This window comes from Pipistrellus hanaki (genome assembly GCF_964339955.1).
Source record: "Pipistrellus hanaki genome assembly, chromosome: 1".
Lineage (NCBI taxonomy): Eukaryota > Metazoa > Chordata > Mammalia > Chiroptera > Vespertilionidae > Pipistrellus > Pipistrellus hanaki.
The window spans coordinates 158,163,588-158,178,150 of record NC_140503.1 but is presented as its reverse complement, the minus strand read 5'-3'; the positions used below and the strand labels follow the sequence as shown (position 1 = coordinate 158,178,150).

Genomic DNA, 14,563 nt, shown 5'->3' with positions numbered 1-14,563 from the left:
CAGGGGACCCAGGGCCACGCCTTCAGGCTGGCAGCCCTCAACATCCCCAACGGTCCTCTCAGTCCCTGCCGCTGTGGGGCTGCAAGCAGTGGGGCATCTTCAAGGGGAGGGTCATGTGGGGACTACCATCACAGGCTCTTCAAGAGTATTCACTCTTGGTTAGCAAGGTTAGTGCCAAAACCAATGCCTGTTTTATTGATCACTTACTGTGTGCCAGCCCTGCATGCCAAGAGGAAGTGAGAGAGCAGCGAGGGGAAGGGAGGGGAGAAAAGGTTAGAGGGGAAAGAGAGAAAATTATGTGGGCAAGGGGAGGGAGGAGGAAAGGCAGGATAGAAATAGAGAGAGGGGGAGAAAGAGAAATCAAAGTGTGTTTGAGAGAGGGAACGTGAAGAGAGAATAAGGTGAGATGGGGGTGGTGAGAATTTGGGAAACTTTCCTTAGGGCCGCTCAAGCTGGTTGGAGGAGAGGCCAACTCCCAAAACATGTTTTTTTTTGTTTTTGTTTTTTGTGGTTTTTTTTTTTTTTTTTTAACATTTATTTATTTATTTTTACATATTTTATTGATTTTCCCCCCCTCCCTCCCTCCCACACATCCCCTCCCTCCCCAGAGTTTTATATCCATTGGTTGTACTTATATGCATGTATACAAGTCCTTCAGTTGATCTATTATCTCCCCCAGATCCTCCTCCCCTCCCCGCTGAAATTTGACAATCTGCTTGTTGCTTTACTGTCTCTGTATCTATCTTTTGGTTCATCAGTTTATAATGATCTTTATTATCCACAAATGAGTGAGGTCATGTGGTGTTTCTCTTTCATTGATTAGCTTATTTCACTCAGCATGATGTTCTCCAATTCCATCCAGGTTGCTGCAAATGATGAGAATTCCTTCTTTTTTATGGCAGCATAGTATTCCATTGTGTAGATGTACCATAGTTTTTGGATCCAATCATCTGCTGACGGGCACCTAGGCTGTTTCCAAATTCTGGCTATTGTAGATTGTGCTGCTATGAACATAGAGGTGCATATATCCTTTCTGTTTGGTGTTTCTAGTTTCTTGGGATATATTCCTAGGAGTGGGATTACTGGATCAAATGGGAGTTCCATTTTCAGTTTTTTGAGGAAATTCCACACTGTTCTCCACAGTGGTTGCACCAGTCTGCATTCCCACCAGCAGTGCACAAGGGTTCCTTTTTCTCCGCAACCTCGCCAACACTTGTCATTTGTTGATTTGTTGATGTTGGCCATTCTGACAGGTGTGAGATGGTACCGCATTGTTGTTTTGATTTGCATCTCTCGGATAATTAGTGACTTTGAGCATGTTTTCATGTGCCTTTTGGCCTTCCTTCTGTCTTCTTTTGAAAATATTCTACAGTATTTAGGTCCATTGCCCATTTCTTAATTGGATCATTCAACTTCCTTTTATTTAGTTGTATCAGCTGTCTGTAGATGTTGGAGATTAAACCTTTATCAGTGGTGTTATTTGCAAATATGTTCTCCCACACCGTGGGCTTTCTTGCTGTTTTGTTGATGGTTTCTTTTGCTGTAAAAAAGCTTTTTATTTTGATGTAGTCCCATTTGTTTATTTTCTCTTTAGCTTCCATTGCCCTAGGGGCAGTATCAGTGAAGAAGTTCTTTTGGCATACATCTGAGATTTTGCTGCCTGTGGATGCTTCTAGTATTTTTATGGTTTCCCGTCTGATGTTTAAGTTCTGCATCCATTTTGAGTTTATTTTTGTGTATGGTGTAAGTTGGTGATCTAGTTTCATTCTTTTGCATGTGTCTGTCCAATTTTCCCAACACCATTTATTGAAGAAACTGTCTTGACTCCATTGTATATTCATGCCTCCTTTGTCAAATATTAATTGAGCATAGTGATTTGGGTTGATATCTGGGTTCTCAATTCTATTCCATTGATCTATATGTCTGCTCTTGTGCCAGTACCAGGCTGTTTTGAGAACAGTGGCTTTGTAATACAGTTTGAAGTCTGGTATTGAGATCCCTCCTACTTTACCCTTTTTTCTCAGGATTGCTGTGGCTATTCAGGGTCTTTTATTGTTCCAAATGAACTTTTGGAGAGTTCTTTCTAGGTCAGTGAAATATGCCATTGGTATTTTAATGGGGAGTGCATTGAACCTATAGATTGCTTTAGGAAGTATGGACATTTTGATGATGTTGATTCTACCAATCCATGAACATGGTACGTTCTTCCATCTCCTTACATCTTCCTCTATCTCTTTTTTCAGTGTCGTGTAGTTTTCTGCATATAGGTCCTTTACTTCCTTAGTTAAATTTATTCCTAGGTATCTTAATTTTTTTGGTGCGATGGTAAATGGAATTGCTTTTTTAGTCTCTGTTTCTGTAGTTTCACTGTTGGTGCAAAATCATATAGTCATATCAATTGATGCAGAAAAAACATTTGATAAAATCCAACACCCTTTCCTGATAAAAACTCTTAACAAGGTGGGAGTACAAGGATCATACCTCAACATAATAAAAGCCATATATGATAAACCCACAGCCAACATTATACTCAATGGGCAAAAACTAAAACCATTCCCTCTAAGAACAGGAACAAGACAGGGATGCCCACTCTCGCCACTCCTGTTTGACATAGTACTGGAAGTACTAGCCAATACAATTAGACAAGAAGAGGAAATAAAAGGCATCCAAATTGGAAAAGAAGAAGTAAAGTTATCCTTATTTGCAGACGACATGATATTGTATATAAAAAACCCAAAAGACTGCATTAAAAAACTAATTGACTTAATAAATGAATTTGGCAATGTAGCAGGATACAAAATTAATGCCAAGAAATCCATGGCATTTCTATACACCAAAACATGTTTGACCCTGAAAAACGTGATCGCTACCAGAGTGTGCTTAATTAGAATATTTGCAGCATCTGTTTCCTTCTTTTGCGGGAGGAGAGAGGAATGATACATGATATCGACTCATCTGGAAACATTGTGGTCTTCAAATCAGCAATTTCATTTCATGGAGAGCGAGATGAAAGATGAAAGGCCTTATCGGGAGTCGGGGAGTCCGAGTGGAGCTGAAGGACTGTGGTCGGTGTTTCAACTTCAGCCCAAAGGGTAGCAGTTAGTCTGTCAAAGGAGCAGGCAGCTGAAATGGTTACAAGTTGCAAGCAGAGTTTCCATTTGTATCAAATAATGTGTTAAATCAGTACTACGATAATTTAGTAACATCCCCTTTGCCTTAAGGATGTTTGAAAAAATAAAAGCTATTTAAAGCGAGTTAGGAGAAGTGCAATAAAATTACAAACACAAGAAAGGGAAAAGGAAACAGCTGGTGATAGTGTTAACCTCAGAGAGAGAGAGGTCGTTTCTGGAGATCCACAAGGTAGTAGGAAGGCCATCTGCCCAGGTGGGATCACACACATTCATTTTTTCTCTCTCTCTCTCTCTCTCTCTCTCTCTCTCTCTCTCTCACTCATTCTCTCTCTCTCTCTCTCATTTCTCTCTCTCTCTCTCTCTCTCTCTCTCTCTCTCTCATTTTCTCTCTCTCTCTCTCTATTCTCTTTCTCTCTCTCTCATTCTCTCTCTCTTTCTCTCTCACTCACACCCCTCCCACCTCCCCACCCACACACAATATCCATTACTGTTATGAGAGAATGCTCAAGAATTGCCTTGGGGACTAATTAAGCACCTTTTATGAGTGGAAGTAAAATCATAAGATTGGGTTTTACTGGGGGCCCACTTTTTCATTTTATTACGTGTTGAATTCTTCCATAAAGATCAGTGTTGATTGCCTTCCTCTTGCCTGCTCCTTTGCCCTTCCTCCTCCTGATTCCAGTGAAGATGATGACACAACCTGTTATTTCTCAGGAAAATGACTTAAAACCGAGTTGTAGTTTGTCTTATCTGTAGAATGGGGCATTCGTATCTACCTTGCAGGTTTATTGCCATGTTTACATGAAATGTCACTTTAAAAAGCATTTAACACGATGCTTAGCACATAGTAGACCCTGGGAAAATGTTATTTCCTTTCTCCTCATGATAAACTTTTTGTGCACTTTTTTTTTCTTGTTGAAATGGCTGTGAGTAGCAGCCTCAAAATTATAAAAGTGCGTTTTTCCTTTGCTTTATGCTAGCCGATTTATTCATGCAACTTGGGAGTTGGTAAAGAACCATCCTGTAATCCCAATGAGAACTTTGAATCCTGTCTCCAGTGAGGTTTCTTACAGGTCAGCTGTGCCTATGAGTTTACTTATGGACTGAAATTCATAAGCTCTTTCTCTTCCAGATGAATACGCTCTTCACTTCCCACTGACTGGCAACAATGGCATTCACTGGAAGGGTCAGCAGCAGCAGCAACAGGTAACCCTGAAATCTGATTCAAAGATAAGAGGATATTTAATTGTATAACCTATTTTTGAAAGAATAAGTTGGCTCTTTTTCATTTTTTTGCAATTTATGATCTCTGTGGTGCATGAAAATGTGTGAAAAATTTCGTTGTCTCTACACAAAGCCAAACCTGTTATACTTTCTTTAAATCTAGTCCTTTCTGAGTCTCAACTCATCTCTTTAACGTGTGGGAGTCACATTAGATCAGCATCCTAACTCAGTGTTCAAGACACTGGTCCGTGCTGCACTGATTTGGTAAAATGTGCACATTCTGGTATTCAGCTGTGCTGGAACAAACATCGAGGTGAAACTCACCTTGTCACGAGAGCCTTGAAGGAGGAAATTCTATCATTGTTACCTTTTCTGACTTTTACGTTTGTCCCTCCAACTCTGCATATACAGTTAACTGTCATCTTGCATCTGCTACATGGCCATTGTCGGTTGAGGGTTGCACGTACACTTTCTGAAGTAGTTATTAAGAATAACTCATTCGAGCCCTGGCCCATGTTGAATGGTTAGAGCCTCGGTCAGTGCAACGAAGGGTCTTGGGTTCAATTTCCTGTCAAGGGCATGTACCTGGGTTTCAGGAATGATGCCAGCTTTGTCAGCCAATCCATCTATCTCCTCATATCAGTGTCTCTCACTTTCTCCCTCTGTCTTTCTTCTTTCTCCCCTCCCTCTCTCCCTCTCTTCCCCATTCCCTCTCTCTCCTTTACTCTCTGTGAAATCAACTGGATATCCTCAGGTAAATATTAACACACACACAAAAAGAATAACTCTGACCTGCTGGTCGGTTGAGCGTTGACCTATGATCCAGGTCACAGTTCAATTTCCATGCCTGGGTTGTGGGCTCCATCCCCAGTAGGGGGCATGCAGGAGGCAGCCAATCAATGATTTTCTCTCATCATTGATGTTTCTCTCCCTCCCTCCCCCTCCCTCTTTCCCTCCCTCCCTTCCTCCCTCTCCCCCCTCCCTCCCTTCCTCCCTCTCGCCTCTTTCTCCTTTTCTCCCTCCATCTCCCTTCCTCTCTGAAATCAATAAAAAAATATATATATATATTTTTAAAAAGAATAACTTATTGATAGCCAGGAAGAATTCTTAATATCATTGATCGGTGTGTTTTTTAAAGTTCTAGTAGATATTCAAAAACATATTAAAGTATGAGACATGTAAACTCAAACTTAATTCATATTTATTGATTAATAGATGATGGTGCCTGTCCATCCTGGATCCTTTCCCGCTTCCTTCCCCTTTCTGTTCATTTAAGAAGCTCTCTGTCGCAGGTGGTTCTGGCACTGTGGCTAAGCAGGGCACACTCTCCTCCCCCACAGAGGAGGCATGTGACCAGGCTGCAGCACTCTGCTCTGCCAGAGCCTGGGGCAGGCAGACTGTGGGCCTCCGTCTTAGGCTTGTTCATAACGTTCAGTTACACATACGTTTTACATTTCTATGTAGTTAAATGGCTTGTTCTTTGTGCATTCTGGTTTTGATTGTGCTTAGGTCTTTCTTACTCCGAAACTATGAAAGTAATGTCATGTGTTCTCAGCAGAGCTTGAATGGTTTCATTTTTTGCACTTAAATCAGGATTTGTAAGCCGGTGGCCGATGGGCTAGATCTGGCCAACAGATGGGCAGTGTTCAGCCCCCCTCACAGTTTTCTAAAAAGGTGTAGCTGCCCGTATTTTTTACATAGCAATCTAGACGTTTAGCTTCTCTTAAAAAAACAATGTTTAACAACATTGTCATGCTTTGCCCTAAAGAAACAGACTTGAAGAGCCACTGCTCTTGTAGACAGGGCCTGAGCGTGCTAATTCGGAACGTCCCGGTGGTATGTCATCAGTGCTTCCCAGGTGTGCTAAGACGTGACTCCTCTCAGCCTGCAGGTCAGCCAGAACTCCCACCTGATGTCCTCCTGCAGACATCTGCTGTGTTGGCTTGCCCAGCGAGATTTGGTTATTAATTAAAAAAAGAAGAGAAAAAAAAGTTGGGAAAGCACAGATGTTTTCTAGTTCTCTACAATTCCCACACAGTTGGTTTCGCACATTTAGTTAGCTGCTTAGCCCCCCTACATTGCCTTTGACTTTATAGTATTCTGATCCCATTTGTAATAAATTTTAGTGTAAAGTATTGTATGTGTTGTAAATTTCCATATTAATAAGAAAATGAAAAAGTCCAGGGGATGTTAAGGAGGTTTTTTTTTGTTTTTGTTTTGTTTTGTTTTGTTTTGTAAAAGCAAAAGTCTAAGCAGCCGTTTTAACATAATTTATTAAATCATCTATCTTTTGTCCACTGATTTAAGTGCCGTGTCTACATCCCCTCACATCCTGGAGTCCATTATACTATTGTTCCCATTGATTGTTTCTTCTGGCACCAGTGTCATCCTATTTTGTCGTATTTTTATAGATCCTAATATTCAGGCAGATTCTTTGGCATCACTTTTCATTTTTAAGATTTTTTCATAGCCATTCTGTTCACAACTGATTACATTTTTACATGTGCTCTGAAGTCCTTTGTTATTTTTGAGAAAAATTATTGTTGGCATTTTGATTACGGTCTCTTTGACTTCATCAATTAGGGAGTGTTGAATTCTATATATCAGATTAGTGAAAAATTAAAGTGGATGAAGACATTTTAAATTTTAACTGTAAGATTTTTGCAGAGGTCTGATTTTTTCAGAAATTTCTAGTCGTTGATATTGCATCCAGGATAATTTCTGGTGTCAGTGTCAAGATTAAAAAGGTATTTTGCTTCCTATTGTTGCTAATTAAAGCAGGATGGGTGACTACCCTTTGTAGTAACATTCTAGCAGTTACAGAATTTATTATTTATTATCATTATTATTATTATTATTATTATTATTATTTGTTATAGTATCTTTCCAATTCCTCCTCTCCTTGAAGTGGTGCTTTTAATTTTAATACCGAGTACATGTGATAAGCGAGGGGACTCCTAAACAGAACTCTGTTTTAATATATACAAACAGCTCACTTGTTTGAATGCTGCGTCATGGCAGGCTTTAATCTTTTAGTAGCCCAGAAGAAAACATCAGATTTATGTGGCACTGGTCCAGGACTGGCACATATTTTAAAGGAAACAGATGTGTATGGAGTGTGCAGCTCTGATCACTAAAACTACATAGGAGTCGGAGTGCGAACCCTTGCCATGCTCAGGGCTATCAGAAGTCCTAAGTGTGGACAGACCATGAACATAATGTGTAATGACAGTATTTGGTTTGGTGCTTATAAATAATTAAGGCTTCTGCAGTGATTTCCAGATTTATCAGCATTAGACACCATCAAACCTGAGTCACTTCTATTTCCCACATCTTCTTTCCCTCCCCCCCCCCCCCCTTTTTTTGTTCTTTCTAAAAGTTGTTTTTGGGAGTATGACAAACTGAAAAGGACAGACATTACTCTACAATTAATGCATTTGCTCAAAGTGAACACGCTTGTGTAACCAACCGGTGAAGGGACACTCCAGAAGCCCCGCCTGAACCTTTCAGCTGTTACCTCCCACACTATACTGTTCTGACTTGTAATAACAGGGATTTGTTTAGAATCTGATTTAAATACTAGAGGCCTGATGCACAAAATTCATGCAAGGAGCTCTCGGCTGCCTCTGCCTCCTCTTCCTCCCCCACCACCATAGCTTTGTCCAGAAGATAGTCCGGTCTAATTAATTAGCTCATTACACATTTATTATTATAGATACTCATAAAGTATACTCTTTTAGTTTTTCTATTTAGTTTTGATGTTTTTTCCCTATTTCATAAATTTAAACATTTTTAACATTTAAAAATCTTTATAATAATAATGTACTCTACATTTAATAAACTGTATTAGTTATATGTTATATAGTCACTATTAAATATTTTTTTATTTTTCTATAGTATAACATAATAATGTAATTATTCTTACTCTTTCTTCCACTTTTCTCTCTTCTGCCTTTCAACTATTGGCTCTGCTTTTAGTTTAAAATTGTTCAGGTTGAGAGCACATTTTATTTTACAGTTACCTGTGCCCTTGCAAGCTTTATCTTGAAATTGCCAATAAAAGCTTAAAAACCAACCAGCATTATTTACATTGTTTTGAACAGGAGGCAAAATAATCTTTAGAGCTTCTTTTCTCCTCTGCGAGTTCAAAGTCAACCCAAGTACCACTTGAAAAAGAAGATTCATATTGATCAGGACAAATGAACTCTTATCTTTTCCTGAATAAATGGTTCAAATTCATACCACATTTTAAATTTACCTTTGAATTGTGCTTTTCTTTTTCCTGAAGCAGTTGTTGTTGTTGTCAAATGATCTTTAAGTATTTTCCTTTGTAGTTCTTAACTAGGTGGGTATTTCACTGCACCACTGCTGATGCCATGAGGGTGGTGGCCATCAGCATTGCAGCTCACAGACTGGGCAGTCCCCTGTCTGCTCTGAATAGTCATTGTCACTGTACTCCTCAGACCCTCTCAATCTCCTGTTGCTTGGGCTATGTCATCATCAACCTTCTTTGGAGACAGACCGGGAGACCGATCTTGGGAGTGAGGGCAGCTGTGGCACTGACTTCCCACCGGTGCTCCTGGTGTATACAATTTGGGTTCAAACTTCGGTGGCACGGTGGCAGTGGCTTGTGTCAGATGAACCCGGATGCGGGACAGTTGAAGAAAGCTGCACCTAGACCTTCTTTGATCCAAACACAAAAATATTTACTGGAGTTTTTCATGACTTTTTCTTTGTTGAAAGAGGGAACCTGCCTTCTTTCCACTAACTCATTCTCCTCTGACCCTTCAGTACCTATTGCTTGAAATTTCCCACTTTATTCCTGGAATCCTGAAACTAAAATTACATGAAAAAAAAAGTATTTGTTTTCAATTAGTTTATTTTTATTATTTTTAAAAGTTAACTTTTATAAAGTGTGTGCTATATTATATTCTTCTGAAGTTGGGGCCAGCTAAGTGAAGCCACAGAATAAAGCTGGGGCACTTTCTGGGAAATTTTACTTGCTGTTAAGGGAGAAACATTATGATAAAAAACAAGAATAAAATAAATTTTATTTCAGGCCATGTCGCCAGATTTTTGGGGGACATAATTTTATTGTTTTCTGTCGTTAAGGGTGGGTACTTTTTTTTTTTTTTTTTTTTAATATATTTTATTGATTTTTACAGAGAGCTAGAAACATCGATGAGAGAGAATAATCGATTAGCTGCCTCCTGCACACCTCCCACTGGGGATGTGCCCGCAACCAATGTATATGCCCTTGACCTTTCAGTCTGCAGACTGATGCTCTATCCACTGAGCCAAACTGGTTTCGGCAAGGGTGGGTACTTCTTATAAGTGTCCTAGGACAGTGATCAGCAGACTCATTAGTCGACAGAGCCAAATGTCAGCAGTACAACGATTGACATTTCTTTTGAGAGCCAGATTTTTTAAACTTAAACTTCTTCTAACGCCACTTCTTCAAAATAGACTCGCCCAGGCCATGGTATTTTGTGGAAGAGCCACACTCAAGGAGCCAAAGAGCCGCATGTGGCTCGTTGAGCCGCAGTTTGCCGACCACCATCCTAGGAGATCTGCTGATAATGCTTTCTCAGTATTTGGGGAGACTTGAGCTGACTGAATATTGTGAGCTCCAAATCATGTAATTACAGGTAGTCCTGGTAGCACCTTCCTAGGAGAGTCTGAAATAATGTTAACTGGAACTAATTGAGGAGAAGCCTCAATTAGTAAGGAAGCTATAAGGCGTTAATCTGATTAACACCTATTATAGGGACAGATTTTCCTGTGTGAGTAAATCAGGGGCCTCTCTCCAGATGCTTGCTGGAGAGACCGATGGCTGGAGGCCACGTTGTCCTGGAGCCCCGATTGGCCTGGGCCTTGTAAATACTAATCCACACCTGGAACTGTGAGGGGGAAAGAGAGGGGTTTCCTGTATTTCCCAGGAATGTCGTGGTAGGCCTGATTTACAAGTGCAGTGATGTTTTGTATACAGAACTCATTGCTTCCCTTTGTGTTATGTAGTTTGAGTCACTCAGTTTGCTGGGTTTAAAACAGTTTGATTTTAGACTTCTTATCCCACGCCTGAGGAAATTCCCCACCCCCCCAGAATTAGTGGAAACAGTTAACTTTTGGGAAGTTTAGACTAAACTATAAAAGTGTTGACTGGCAGGCATGGCTCAGTGGTTGAACGTCGGCCTATGAACCAGGAGGTCATAGTTTGATTTCCGGTCAGGGGTCAGGGCACATGCCTGGGTTGCGGGCCAATCCCCAGTAGGGGGTACGCAAGAGATAGCCAATCAGCGATTTTCTCTCATCATTGATGTTTCTACCTCTCTTTCTCTCTCCCTTCTTCTCTGAAATCAATCAATATTTTTAAAAATGCTGAGTAATTTTCACCAGTGAAATCCACTTGATGTATTATTACACATGTGATCTGTTACTGTGTGTGGGTCCTGGAGTGTGGGACCGAAATTGGATAGCTTGTGTTTATAGATCTCTGACACTTTGATTACTTGGGCAAATCGTTCAACTCTTAAAGCCTCATTAACATGGGAATAAAGAGAATAATGCATGTAAAGTGCTTATCACCATGCCTGGTCCTCAGGAAATTATTGAAGTGCTCCACTCTGGTGATGATGGCAGAGTGGCGGTGTCAGGGGAGTTAAGTAGCTTCCTTAAATCTGCTTCGAGGGGAGAGGCTAGTTTAGAGGCAGCTCTGGATGGGAGTCCTTAGTGAGCTGCTCCAGGAGTAGCATTCATAGGAGGCAGAACGTCAGAGGCAACAGACCCTTAAGAACAAAACGCAGAGTATGCTTATTTGCAGGGCATGCAGAGACACAAGTCTTACTGTGGTCTGCTTATGATTATTATGGGCTACAGGGTTATCCTAAATTACAGAGTCTAAGGAAACATGGCTGTATAGTATTGTCTTCTCTACAAGTAGCATAGTCTTTTTTTTTTTTTTTTAACAACTTTATTGGCTATAACTTGTGAGCCATTTTCTTTTCTTTTTTTTCTTTTTAAAAAAATATATTTTACTGATTTTTCACAGAGAGGAAGATAGAGGGATAGAGAGTTAGAAACATCAATGAGAGAGAATCATCGACCAGCTGCCTCTTGCACACCCCCTACTGGGGATGTGCCTGCAACCAAGGTACATGCCCTTGCCGGGAACCGAACCGGGACCTTTCAGTCTGCAGGCCGACGCCCTATCCACTGAGCCAAACAGGTCCCGGCACTTGTGGGCCATTTTCGATGTACACTTGAATGATACTAAATTTGCTGAGTTGTGCAACCGTCTCTGTAATCCAATTTCAGAATTGCATCCGGAATAGATGCAACTGCCTATTTCCTACCTTCAACTCTAGGCAACATTAATATACTCCATACTTTTGCCTATTCTGAACATTTCCTATTAATTCAACATCCCTCGAGGGGTCCCAGATTGGAGAGGACGCAGGCTGGGTTGAGGGACACCCCCACCCCAAGCATGAATTTCGTGCACTGGACCTCTAGTGTAATATATGATTGTTTGTGACTGGCTTCTTGCACTTAGCATAAGATTTTTCAAGATTCATCTTTTGTTGTAGCATGTGTCAATGTCTCACTCCTTTTTATTTCCAAATATCCCATTGTATAGATATTTCAATGCTGATGGACATTTGGATTGTGTCCACTTTTTGGCTGTTGTGGTTTATATGTTTTCATTCATTCACATGTCTTCATTCATTCACTCACATGTTTGCATTTCTTTGGAGTAGATAGACAGGAGTGAGATTTTTTTTCTTGGAAAGTAGACTTGTGTTTAGAGTCCACTTTAGATTACTCGAGGTTCATAAGTCACTGTGCCCATGGCTCGGTTTCAGATTCATTTGCATATGGTTTTTCTCTTTGCCTTCAGCCTGGAAAGCTGCGAGTTGAAAGAGAATTAATTAATGTGTATATAGCACCTTCAATAGAATGGAAACTAGTCCAGGAAGCTGGCATTCTGTCAGATTAGGTGACACTTTGGTCCATGGTGGTGGATCCAAAGCATAATGAGCTGAATTGTTTAAGATCACACCATCTTTGTAGAATTTATACTAGGATTGGGAAAGAATTTTTCTTCTTTCTGGAAGCCTTCCATGGTAAATCTTTTCCTTCTGAAGCTGTAGCAGTCGGCCTTGTTTGGAGTCTGTGGAACAGGGTTGGGAAAGAGAATTTCAGTTCCAGTTTCCTTTTTTTTTTCTTCAGAAGCGTGGAGGGTGTTATTTCAGAATCTGAGTTTCGTTTTCTGTACCTGTGATAACCCTGAAGAGGGGTCAGGTTAGATGGTCATCGGTTTGGTTTCCCTGTGCTGGAGGAAGCAAAAGCCTGGCCAAGTTCATAGCTGAATGAGTCAAGCAGATGGTGGGGAATCCTGGGGCCATGCGTTTGCTTTGCTTGGGAAGATGTGTGACTGCTACACTAACCTTTAACCTGTGAGGCATTGTGTGGTTTCATCTCTGCTTTTGACACAGGTTCTGATGCCTTCCTCAGATGATGCCTTCCTTATAACCTGCAGTGCTGACTGCTGTCATCTCTGTTGCTTTAAATGGATTGTAGAGCAGTTGCTGTTGGATTGTATATGTTCACATAGATAACATGTTAGTAGACACAGTGAGGTGAATAGGTCTTACTAACGCTATTGAAAGCATGAGGTGGTCCAAAAACTTGTTAAGGAGAAGAGTGAGTCTAAAGGGAGAAAGAGAGAGAAAGAGAGAAATTGATATTGGCCCTGATTGGCCATGATAGCCTAATTTACTAGAGACTTAGTCATAATTCTGGCCTCATTACCTCACTCTGCTTTTTTCTTCTTCACTTTCAAAGAGAATTTGTTTTATCATAGAAATAATCAGACTTTAGTTGAAATAGAGAGAATATTTCATTAACTTTCAAGTACCCTTTCCCAAGATTTAACATTTCTCAGTATCTTGCCATGATATAAAAAAAAAAAAAAAAAAAAAAAAAAAAAAAAAAAAAAAAAATCTGCCGGGACCGGTTTGGCTCAATGGATAGAGCGTCGGCTTGGGGACTGAAGGGTCCCGGGTTCGATTCCGGTCAAGGGCATGTACCTTGGTTGCGGGCATATCCCCAGTAGGGGGTGTGCAAGAGGCAGCTGATCGATGACTCTCTCTCATCGATGTTTCTAACTCTCTATCTCTCTCCCTTCTTCTCTGTATAAAATCAATAAAATTATTTAAAAAAAATAAATAAATAAATAAAATAAAAAAAAATCTATTCTTTTTCTCATTTTTCTTTGCTGAAATAGTTTAAAGCAAACTCCAGACATCTATTTTTTATTTATGTGCATCTCTAAAAAAATGTGTGGATACTTTCCTACATAACTGCACGCCAGTATCAGACCTAATAATATTAACATTTTGAATTCACCTAATAACCAGCTCATATCCTAACTGTTCAGATTGTTTTAAAATGTCTATTAAAGTTGTTTAACCCTGGTTCAAACAAAACAAAAAAAGTGCAAACATTCCATTAGGTTTTGTCTCTTGAGTCTTAATCTAGACTCTAGAGCATTCACCCTATTTTTTTTAGGGAGATTGACTGGTTGAGAAATCTGATTTGAATGCAAGTACCACTTTGTGGATTTGTCTGTTTGCTTCCTCTTAGTATGTTTAACTTGTTCTAATACGTCAGTGGTTCTCAACCAGGATTGTTTTTTTTCCCCAGCAAAGAAAGTAAGCGTTTATTCTTAGGAAGTGTCCCATGTCCAGAGACAGGTTAGCTAATGCTCAAAATCCTGGCTCCCAGATGGTTTATAGGGGGAGGGGAGGGTGATCATTATCATGGAGTTAGGGTTGTGGTCTGGGTGCCCGTCTCTACTGATTGGTCTGAGCTAGGGTAGGGGGTAGTTGATCAGTGGATTCAACCAGGAATAATTGTATCCTGCAGAGTTGGCGGGGTGGTGGCTTTTGGGAATGTCTGGAGAGGTTTTTCGCTGCCCTAATCCAGTGGGATCAGCGATGCTGCTAAACATCCCGCAGCACACAGGAAGGCCCACCACCAAGGATTCTCTAGCTCCGAGTGTCAGTAGCGCTGAGGCTGAGAATCTCCGAGCTATTTCCCGGAGAATGGATGTTAGCTCTTAAGTTCAGTTAGATTCAAGGTAAGTCTTTTTGCCAAAGATGGTTGAATGGTCCGGCAGTGCTGGTGGCATTCTATGCTTTAACCTG

General features: G+C 40.4%; 1 protein-coding gene across 4 annotated transcripts in view; it reads left to right on the top strand.

Annotated features, from left to right (window-relative positions):
- Positions 1 to 14,563, top strand: part of AFF1 (ALF transcription elongation factor 1) — a 199,450-nt gene that overhangs the window by 12,590 nt on the left and 172,297 nt on the right. For all 4 annotated transcript variants that reach the window (XM_084881675.1, XM_084881677.1, XM_084881678.1 and 1 more), the window contains exon 2: positions 4,264 to 4,337. In XM_084881675.1, coding sequence (XP_084737801.1) covers positions 4,300 to 4,337 — 38 coding nt within the window. In that variant the 5' untranslated portion in view covers positions 4,264 to 4,299. The remainder of the gene's footprint in view (positions 1 to 4,263; positions 4,338 to 14,563) is intronic.